An 11,381-nucleotide genomic window follows, 5' to 3' on the forward strand; every position below is an offset into this window, starting at 1 on the left:
AGCCCGTAGATTTAAATACTATATGGCCGGATGGGATAATACCCATGCTCAACTCTGATAATGAACCCCAGGTCCCCAAGCTGGCCAGCACTGAGCATTACCACATCACAAATCGGATTGGACAATGAATGCTATTAGAACGGTAATGTCGTCCGGCTTCCCTTTGCGCAATCGCTTTGAGCTTGTTTGATTTGACCTCTCGTAAGCGACGCCGGCGATGATGTCCGCCATGTTCTTGGGCGAGAAGCCCAACCTGGTGCCCATCTGCACGGCGAGCTCCAGCTGCTCCTCGAGAATGTTGTCGAAAAGCCCGTCCGTCCCGACCACCACGACGTCCCCAGCCCTCACCGCGAGCTGCCCTGCCTTGGCATCCAAGACGCTGTCGCTGTGTTCGCCTGCCGCGCTGAGCTGAAACGGCGGGTCGGAGGAGGAGAAGAGACGCTGTTTCCGCCGGGCGGCAGTGGAGGAGAAGCGAAGCTTCTTTAGCGAGGTGCGGGACAGGTGCCGCTGCGGCGTCGACAGGAACACGATCTTGCTGCCCCGAAGCACAGCGAAGGCACTGTCGCCGATGTACGCCCACTCCAGAGCGTTGCCTGCGAGCGACAGGATCACCGCCGTCGACGCCCCCGGCGCACCGGACGCGGCCGTCTCGTCGTAGGCCCGCTCCAGCAGCGCGCGGGGGCAGACGTGCGCGCCGGGCTCCAGCGCCGCAACCTCCGCGGAGGCGTTCGTCATGAGACCGCGGGAGAAGGCGCCAGCGTCCACGCCGGACTCCGCGTACGCGCCGACGCCGTCCGCCACGCCGAGGACGCCGGCCTTGGTGTTCCCGAAGTGCGCGTCGTGGTCGTGCAACGGCACGTAGCATGACGCCCAGTCAATCCTCGGCGCCGCGGCGTCGTGTTCCGTGGGGCCGCGGTCACCGGCACCGTCGTCCGTCGCCGGCGGCTGCAACAGGGAGGCGGCGAAGTCGGCGACCTCGTCGTCCTCGCCGGGAGCTGGCGTGGGAGACGCTCGGTAGCCGAGCCCCAACGCGACGCGGAGTGCGTCAGGGACGCGGGCGTCAATGTCTCCGAGGGTTTGGTGGATCTGCTCTAGATTCTCCATCGTCGTTGCCATCGTCCGGCGCCTCCTGCTTGCTTAGATCGCTTCCTCTTCTAGTTTGGAATTTATAATCTAAAAATACCAATCCGCCAATCCGGACGTACTGACATCGGACTCGGAGAGGGAGATCGACGGGGTGACCGACTCATGGGAGATTGGGAGGCGTCCGACGATGGATCTAGTAGCAGTTGATGTTCGGGTCTGTTTGGTTCAACCTGTTAAAGTTTAACACCCATCACATCGGATGTTTGATACTAATTAGAAATATTAAATATAGACTAATTACAAAACTAATTGCACAGTTGGAGTGTAATTCGCGAGACGAATCTATTAAGCCTAATTAATCTACCATTTGACAATGTGGTGTGTAGTAACCATTTGCTAATGGTAGATTAATTAGGCTTAATAGATTCGTCTCGCGAATTAGCACAGGGTTCTGCAATTAATTTTATAATTAGCTCATGTTTAGTTCTCCTAATTAGCATCCGAACATCCGATACGACACTGCTAAAATTTAGCACCCCGTATCCAAACACCCCCGAAATCGATCGATTAACTTCAATCACGGACGATGGATCTAGCAGTTGAAATCGATTTCGCAGACTGTAATCAAAAAGGAAAAAGGAAGAAACCAAAAGGAAGGAGAAATCAAGCAAGGAAAGCACCAGAAATACACAAATCGACGTCGAGAACTCTATATCGAGGTCAACGATGATGATGGGGATCGGACCTGGGAGCCTACAAACGGTGGGTGGATGGATAAGAACGGTGCTGTACAGAATTGCAGGAGCTACAAAAGCTTGGTTCATGGACCGAGGGTCCCACGTGTAAGTGTCACATTTTTTTAAACCCAAACCACAGGGTTCCCATATGTACTTCGATTTAAACATGCACTTGTGGCAGATTAATTGTCAAACATACAATTTATATTTTTGTTTGGTCTTGACACGTAGTACCTGTCGAAGTAGTAATCACATGTGTTTATTTGCTAATCAAAACTTAACAGTGATTAAAGAAAAGTTTTCTTCTCAAGAATTTGAAAGTCTCGGGCATTTGGTGCAGAGATATCGGCTCGTGAAAGCCGATTCCAAGAAATGCGTAAAGATAGATATCAAAGGAGGGTTGCTAATGTTCGATCGTATTCTTCAGATTCTGATGAGGAGTTAGAAGTGGGGGATTGGCTGAATGGATCAGAAATAAAAAGCCAGTTTCCTGTCCTTGGGTGAAAAATTCGCTGGAAACATATAGTTTTGATATTTCAAAAGCTAATAAGATCTTTGGTTAGTTGTTGCAACAGGGACAGATCCAGTTATCCCCAAATCATACGATCCCATCGGTTGAAGAGTTTAAAGCAATACTAATGATTGCAAAGTTTTTTATCAGCAGATCCAATCAGCTATTGAATAAGGTGGAATCAAGTTCGAAGGAGTCAAAAGGTCGATGAAGATAGATGGCACCCTTTTCCGACGGGCACAAACATGGTGGAGATCAGCTTGGTGAAAGGAAAAGCTAAAGGCCTGCTTGTATTCACTTTTCTGAAACTCGCTTATCTGGCAAGCAGGTTTAAGAATCCGCTGTCTGAATAAGCAGGGTGTTTGGCAATCCTGATTATTTTGTATCGATTGTCTGTCCTGGCTGGTAAATTGACCTGAATGCCCCTAAGGCTAATAATAGCTCATTTTTTTTGTGAATATGAGGAAAAGACAATAATTCTAATGTCTTTGGGTTTGTTAAATAAAAATTGCATTACAATAATATGAAATTGATATGATAGATCGGTCTAGTATGAAAACATTCGTCATGGGTACAACAACGAATCACGAAATCATAGCGACAGCAATAGCATCACGCAATGCACCCAAATCCATATCATCTCCTAAAGCAGCAGCACCACCATCTGTGCTAGGCTGGGTTGGATTAGCATCATCTTTCTCAAAATCCTAATCAAAATGCACGTCATGTACGGCACTATCTCTGATGAAATTGTGAAGGGCCATACAAGCAACTATAATTTTGGACTGCTTGTTAACCGGATAACTGGGCAAATTTAAGACAATGCGCCACTTCATCCTTAGAACTCCAAATGATCGCTCAATCAAATTTCTAAGGGATGAATGTGCATGATTAAACACTTCTTTCAATCCCACCGGATGCTGACCATGCTGCCATTCAGAAACATGATACCTCTGTCCCTTGTAGGGTGCAAGAAATCATTTTCTATTAGGATATCCAGAGTCAACAAGATAGTACTTGCACGCATGTTATATTTATATATTATATCACAATGAGCACATATTCTCTGGAAAATAAATTGCAATATAACTCGTTCTTACCATCGGGAGGATGTAAAAATTTTTCCTTGTACGTGAGAAGCATGTCCAATAATACATGAGTGTCATGGATAGAACCAGGCCAACCAGTGACAATAAATATGAACCGCATATCAAAGTCACATACCGCCATAATATTTTGTGAAGGATACCCATGCCGGCCAATGTATTTTGGTTGATCAGCTAATGGCACAGTTACAGGTATATGGGTACCATCTATTGCTCCTATGCAATCTTTGAAATGAGGCCAGAACCTTGCTTCTTGTAGTTTAGGATGAACAATAGAAAATTTTGGGTCCTTAGGTCTCACAATGTCAACAGCTAATCTCATGATAGATTCAAGAACCTCTTCCAATTTCCTACTGACAGTTTCTAATGAGCAACGAAAATTATTCTTGCATTGCCTAAAAGATTGAGGTGCACCACAAGCCCATAGAAACATTCCTAATGCTTCCTTGCTACAAAATTATCTACTTGATCTCAATCCATAATCTTGTACCCAGGTGTCATGAAGGCTTAAGAAAACTGACCTTCTCATTCTGAACATGTTAAAGCACTCCACTTAATCTTATAGTTGCAACTCAACCCATTGTATTCCAGTCATCCTTGGTATCGTAGTAGTAATCTTCTTCTTGTTCATACTAGATGATGCCATGTAGTCCAGATCAAGCATTGCCACTATGTAATCATCATCAGTATCATCAAATTCATCGACATCCATGCTATGAACAGAGTCACTGTTGCCTTCACATTCACTAGAGGTACTCATAAAAAAATGCAAGCCTGTCAAAAAGTACTAACCAGATAATTAGATGAATTTTTATTGGTACAACACAACTGATAAAAGGTATATAGTCTCACACAGCATACTTAGGAACATAAAAGAAACAAAAGAGAAATGGCATACTAATGCAAGACCCTAGTGCTTCTTCCTTATCTCCCAAGCCCTCCTCAGCCAATTCAACCTTCCATTTGATGTCTTCAATGTAATGAACACATCACGGTTCTCCTTTTTTTAAAGAAGTTATGTGGCATAGAAGTGTTCATCACTCCCCTCCTCAGCCTCATCCTTGATGACTTGATCCAACATACTTCCAATCTCATCTCTAACGTGATCAACAACTTGTTAAGTGGCTAAATATTTACTACTTTGAACTTTCAACTCATGCATCGACCAAATGGTTCATGCATTGGTCTCTAAAAATCTTCTTCTTCTTTCCTTTAGGGGAACTAGGAGCTGGCCTTTTTGCAGCCCTCCACTCAGAACTTGTTGGGGCCTTAGGTGCCTCCTTATCAATGTCACCCCCGGCATCAGCAACATCATGTTCATCAACATCAACATTGCCATCACCACATGGAACATATGAAGTCTCATTTGTAACAATGACAGATTCAAACATGATTCGCATCTAATCCTTATACTCAAGCGGGGCTGTTCTGAACCGGATACAACCTTGCATAGCCTGTAAAATAACACCAAAACAGTATGCCATTAGACCTTCTGTTCAAAACAAACAATGTGTATGTGAACTATCTCTAATCGGGAGTGTTAGTGGGCTCACCGCATTTTGTTATTCCCACCATTCATTATCAGCCACAATACAACTAGTAACAGGATCTCTTCCCAATTCGGTTGCTCTCAAGTTCAAAACCTTCCATTGGGTAAACATTTTTTTCAATATATCCCACCTGTTCTTCATTTGAGTCTCATTTTATGGCATCTTGGTACGCTCATAAAACTTTCTAACAAGATTTGCATATCCCACCACATTCAAACATTGTTGCGGCCAATTGAAAACAAGTACTTCTTCCACACAAATGTCATTGAAAGCTTTCACGGCAAATGAATCCCATTTTGCCACAATCTTTGATGACTTTTCCATCTAAAATTTGATTATAGTACTGTACAATTAAATATAAATCTAGAATCTTGTTTACTGACCATAAACTGAGAGCGTCATTAATCAAGAAGTACTACTATGCAATTCACAATCTGCCATTTGCACAATCCATCAAAAAATTCATACCAATTTTACCTTGCTCTTGCTCTTGTGCAATCCGTCTCAACAGCAGCACCTTCTTCTCAACAGCAGCACCTGAGGGGAGCCAGCACCTGCGGGAAAACAGCAGGGGGTCACCACACAGGTCCAGCACATAGGGGACAGACGGGATCTGCAGGAACAACAACAGGGTGGCGGATGGAATCTGCGGGCCAGCACCTGCGGGCAGTAGCAACAGCAGGCGGAAGGGATCTGATGGCCAACGCCTGCGAGCAGGAACAACAGCAGGCGGATGGGAACTCCTACAAGAATAGCAGCAGGCAGGTGGACAGGATCTGCTCAATAGGGAGGAGCCGGGCTGGATCTGGGCAGGGAACCGGTGGAGGGTGGCGGCCGAAGCCGGATGGAGGTGGCTGGAGCCAGTGGCGGACAGGGTCGGCGGCGGACGGGCACGGGGAACGGACGGCAGGTGTCGGTGGGGTGAGGGGTATCGGGAAAAAATTGGTCTGCTTGCGGGAGAAGCGTCCCAGAGGCCGCGTACAGGAGAATCGGAGCGGTAGTTCTATTTTGGATTGTGGGCTAAGCGGCTTGGTGGGTAAGCAAGAAATAACCAAAGTGTTTGGGTGGGCTTATGGCTTATTTCCACCGATAAGCGGGAAATAAGCGGATACAAATAGGGCCAAAGTATTGACATTGGCTAGAGAAAAGGAGTTTGGAGCCGTGGATCCCAAGGTGCAGCTCTCAGCCGATGAGTTTAAAGAGGCCGGGAAGCATCGTGCTAAAGCCGATATGAACAAGGCGAGACATCCAAGTCTAGTGCTAGTAATCGTCCACGTGTCACGACTCAAATGCTACTAAGTAAATACAAGTGCCAACAAGAAAAAGAGTATCGGCATCAGAAAGAGGAAGAAGAATACTTGCGCCAATATGAAGAGAAGAGATATGAAAGAGAACAGACTGAATTGCATCAAACAGAAATCCGACAGAAATCAAGTTTGGCGCATCAAACAGAAAGCCAATGAAGGTAAGCCATCGGCTCCAATAAATATGGTTTTTTTCTTACCTGCAGGTTTTAGGGCTTATTTTGATGAAAACCATGGAGAACCTAAAGAGATTGAAGAAGCAATGGCACAATTAACTCTCCAACCACAACATGCAGTATTTGATAAACCAGAGAAGCATCAGCACCTAAAACCATCGTATGTCAAAGGATATGTTGATGGAAAGCCGATGATGAAGATGTTGGTTGATGGAGGAGCTGTTGTCAACCTTATACCTTACACCACATATCGGAAGCTTGGGAAAGGACCTGAAGATTTAATCAAGACCGATACGATGCTGCTGGATTTGGAGGAAACGCATCTCAGACCAAGGGGGCATTAAATGTTGAATTGATGATTGGAAGTAAAAGTCTTCCTACTACTTTCTTTGTCATCTACGGAAAGGGTTCATATAGTCTGCTCATTGGTCGAGATTGGATTCATGCTAATTGTTGTGTTCCTTCGACAATGCATCAATGCCTAATCAAGTGGCAAGGTGATGACGTTGAAGTGGTCCAAGCTGATGCATCAGTTAGCATGGTTACAGCCGATTCATTAGTATGGGAGTTTGAAAATGTCGAGTGTCTCTCTGAAAGAATTTGGGAATGAGATTTTATTCAGACTAATGATCAAGGTCTTTGGAGTTTGTCCAAGCAGACAGCTCTGAAAGTTTTTTTTAATGGATAATTGATCGTGATGTTTTAAAGATTTGATAGCCGATGATTATGAAATCTCTTATGGATGATGATTTGGAATAATTAAATTGTTATTGGCTACATGCACTGGAACCTTTTCCTAAGCGCTCAATGGAAAATATGGGTTGATACTTAAAAGCTGATGGATCCTACATCAGCTGGGTAATAGCCGATACCGCATGGTATTACCTTTAGAGGTAAAAAATGAAATGATCATGAAAGCCGATGTGACATGCATCGCCTCTAGAGCAAATAATATTACAAAAAGAAACGTTGTTCATCATTAAGCATCATGGAGTTTTTCAAGTTAACCAGATGAAGGGCATAGTTTTTACAATGATCCTAGAGTTTTCTGGATCGCGTTCACCGCACGCAGGTGGATCTGGTCAATTTCATCAATTATCCGATTATCGTCTTCAACAGTTCCTGGAATCGGTTTGATACTTTGATGAAGAGTGCGAGCTTGACGAATCTTAAGGACCACCTCTTCTCTGATTTTACCGACAGTTTCTGGAAGTTGATTCAGTTTCTGCTCTTGATCGTTGATGGCGACTCGGACGTCCTCTAGTTCTTCTAGAAGCTAGGCCTCTCTGACTCTAAGTCGATCGAGTTCCTAGTTGATCTAGGCTGGGGCTTCTCCGAGGGTGTCGATTTGTTTCTTCAATTCTGCAACTTCCTGTCGACCGGTGTCCCTTTGATTGATCATACCTTGCTGAGCAGATCGGTCGGCCAAGCGTTGTTGTGCTTGAAAAACTTGGAATTGATGGCCTTCAATAAAAGCTGCAGGTATGATGGCTGATTCAAGTTCTGGGGTCAGGTGATTTCTGACAGATTGAAGAATGGTGCAGATCAGCTCAGCATCTTGAACCAATTCGATTATATTCTAGTCCAGAAAAGCCAACATCTCTTGAAGTCGATTCTTCACCTCATCGGCTAAGGGTGTCACTATTGTTTGTTGAGTCGATGTGCTTGAAGGGCCTACTTCGTCTTCAGCCATGAAATCATCAACATTGAAGGAGAAGAGACTATCGGACGGAGAATCTTGGGCCTGCAAGATTAAAGATAAGATTAGAAACAAATTGTTAAAATTAATGCAAAAGACTGAGGTAAAGAGATATGCTTTTTTCAATTGGATTTCTTAGTGAACAGAAGGAACAATGGCCGATGAGCCTGATGTAGGCATTTGGGGAAACGTCTCATTGGTTGATGGTTGCGCATATGGATCAGAAGAACTAACAGCCGATGAAGTGATAGGCAAAATTTGAGTTTCTTCTACCCTCTGGACAGTCGTCGGCTGGATATCAGGAGCTGGAGCAGATGTCTAAGAGAAAACTTTGGTCAATATAGACAGAGCATAAAAGTCAATTTGTGTAAGAAAATGAGTTACCTGAACAGTTTCAGTTGACGATGGTATCCCAGGAGCGGTAGATGATGAAGAGCCAAGTTTGCGCTTCCTGGATGCCGGTCCTCACATCAAGTCAGTCATAGTAGGAGCATCGGCTCCCATAATGGGAGAGGTTGATGGTGGTGCGCTGCTCGCTCCTGCTCATAGTAGGAGGCTCCACATCAGCATCCGGTGAAGAAGCCGATTAGATATTGTTTAAAGATAACAATAGTGAATTGGCTGATAGAGATTTCTTACTTCATCACCAGATTTGATATATTTGGCATCCAAGTGTTGACAGTAAGTCTTGGAAGATTGACAAAAGAGATGTCTCTTTCGTTCCAACCACCACTGACTGAACAGTCTCGAACTAAATACGTCGTACAACCATTGTATCAATCCGATTGGTGGAAATGACTAAATACGTCGTACAACCATTGTGTCAATCCGATTGGTGGAAATGTCGATGCAAGGGTCTGTATTCTATTGAATTCCAAGGTACTATATTTCCAAAAAAAAAGAATCATAGGAACTTAATTTTGCAATAAAATTGCTGGCTGGTTGGAGGCATATTAGTATCAAATCCACCGTAAAGGACAAAGAACTAAAGAATACTCCTTTGGAGTACTATCACTATGAGGGGCCCTGTAGAAGGAACAGTGCTTCCATGTGGACCGCGGACTCAGGGTCTGTTTATTCTACATACTAAAGTTTAGTTCTTATCATATCAAATCTTCGGATGCTAACTAAAAAGGCTAAACATGATCTAATTATAAAACTAATTGCACAGATGGAGATTAATTCGTGAGACGAATCTATTCAGCCTAATTAGTCCATGATCTAATCATGGACTAATTAGGCTTAAATTCGTCTCACGAATAAGTCTCTATCTATGTAATTGGTTTTGTAATTACTCTATATTTAATACTCCTAATTAGTATCTAAATATTTAATGCGAGGACTAAACAGTCCGTGGAACCGAACGGGCCTCGTTCTACCACCCCCTTGTCGCGTTGCGCGCCCCGCTGAGCTTGCCAGCCTTGCCGGTGGCGGGCGGGGAGACCGGACCGGAGAGCCGAGCCGAGCGCGAGCAGCGGCGTGGTGAGCGCCACTGCGCAGGGGGGAGGAGTAGAAGAATGGTGGAGAGCACGAGAGATTCCGCGTGCTCCCCTCCCTCCCGCCGTTCCCACGGCCGCACAGCTCATCCCCCTGGCACACTGCCGCGCCACCACCCAACAACCCGCGCTCGGCTCTCGGATCCCCCTGCTGCTCGGACACGGCCAGCGGCATGTGATCCCCGCATTGACAAGCCGCCGCTCCGCATGTGGTGGAGCGGGGGCTTGGCATGGCAGAGTCTGGCTGCGAGCGACGACCCCGTCCCGGCCCGCGGCGCGCCGCGCTGTCATGTGTCGCGGCGCGCCGCGCTGTCATGTGTCGCGGCGCGGGGCATGCGCGCGCACGGCGTGCCCGCCCGGGAAGAGGGCTGGTCCGTTCGGTGAATTCCCTGTCACGTAGTAGTCGCGGTCCATAGATGCCTGCAAAACTCACAGGCGGCTCAAGGAAATGCGTGTCTGATGGTTGTGATTTGTGAAATTGGTTTGAGCTATCAACAAAAGTCACTCCGTACTAATGTACTCCCTCCGTTCCAAATTGTAGGTCGTTTTAGCTTTTCTAGATTCATTGATATTATTATGCATCTAGACATATGCTATATCTAAATACATAATAATATCTATGTACCTAGAAAAGCCAAAACGACCTACAATTTGGAACGGAGGAAGTACTATGTAAGGATTGGATCCGGGTATTCAATCCGCCGCTGAGATGCTCAGTTGACTCGCGGAGTACTAAATTCGTGCATAAGGGTAAGGAACTTTGGATGAATTAATGCGAATGGGTGTAAGCCTCGTAGCTCGGAAACACCCAGTGCAGGTAATGTCAGTTGGCGAAGTGGCGTTAAGCATCCCTAGCGGTACGCAAAGAGAGATCGTGATGATATCATCTACGTCCGTACCGCTCTCCTCGTGGAGTAGATCCCGCATCCAGGCCAACCCTTTTTTTGACCTGCAGGCAGGCCAGCTGGGCCGTGAGCGCGGTGGGAACGGGCTTCCCAAAAAGCGAGCCCCGGCCCGACGCAGTTTATGTTACTGATAACACGCGAGGAAGTAGGAACTGATCAGAATTGTGCGACGTCCTCCCTTTAAGCATACGATTCCAGCTCCAAAACTGAAACCTAAGTATGCGATGCCGCTGAAAGGCGTTTGCTTTAGACTTTAGGGTAGGGTAGAGTGGGAACGCGAACAAAGACAAACGAATCGTAGCTCGGATAGCTAGCTCCTCAACCAAATCTATACGTGCCCCGGCCCCAAAGAAGAATATCTCAACCTCAAGGTGGCCTACAGTCCTAGGCATGGGAATTGGGAACGGAACGGCATCTTCTACAACCTACATACACTATTTCTTCATCTTTATCTTCCACCCTTTACTGTTACTCGCACCTAATTGCCACCAAAACCGCCCTTTAAAATCCCACGCCTCGGATACCATTGTCCGATCATGTACAACAGTACAGAGATCACTTATTTTAAGGGAGATCGAGGCACAGTTCCTTTCGTTTTCTTTTTAAGTTTTGAACGAGGCAGGGGCACAATTCAACTCCGTAGCTCACGTTATGCGGAGTGCTAAGTACTAACCATGTGACGTGCATGCGTGCCATTAGCCATCATGATTTTCAGTAGCATGAGAAATGAGCATTGTGCATCGAGCACGGGCACGGCAGGAAGGAACATCATGCACCGGCGGCGCGCAACGAACGCCGGGCCGAGCCAGGC

The 11,381-nt window shown here is 45.9% G+C and overlaps 1 protein-coding gene, 1 long non-coding RNA gene and 1 pseudogene across 3 annotated transcripts; all 3 read right to left on the reverse strand.

Annotated features, from left to right (window-relative positions):
• Positions 1–23: 23 nt before the first annotated feature.
• Positions 24–1,387, reverse strand: LOC117834383 (putative protein phosphatase 2C 23). Its single transcript, XM_034713979.2, has one exon. It carries the CDS (start codon positions 1,114–1,116, stop codon positions 106–108), a length of 1,011 nt encoding a protein of 336 aa, XP_034569870.1. The 5' UTR covers positions 1,117–1,387; the 3' UTR covers positions 24–105.
• A 1,466-nt stretch (positions 1,388–2,853) lies between these two features.
• Positions 2,854–6,124, reverse strand: LOC117834408 (uncharacterized; annotated as a pseudogene).
• A 1,723-nt stretch (positions 6,125–7,847) lies between these two features.
• LOC117834415 (uncharacterized) lies at positions 7,848–8,943 on the reverse strand. Of its 2 annotated transcripts, none has more exons than XR_004635741.2 (3): positions 8,809–8,943; positions 8,554–8,708; positions 7,848–8,487 (listed from the first exon to the last, which is right to left on the reverse strand). It is a non-coding gene; the product is annotated as an uncharacterized lncRNA (long non-coding RNA). The 2 variants fall into 2 exon arrangements; XR_011897284.1 differs by lacking the exon at positions 8,809–8,943 and having other exon boundaries at positions 7,848–8,214; positions 8,287–8,487; positions 8,554–8,760.
• Positions 8,944–11,381: the final 2,438 nt, after the last annotated feature.

The sequence above is a fragment of the Setaria viridis genome, chromosome 1 (genome assembly GCF_005286985.2).
Source record: "Setaria viridis chromosome 1, Setaria_viridis_v4.0, whole genome shotgun sequence".
NCBI classification, from domain to species: domain Eukaryota; kingdom Viridiplantae; phylum Streptophyta; class Magnoliopsida; order Poales; family Poaceae; genus Setaria; species Setaria viridis.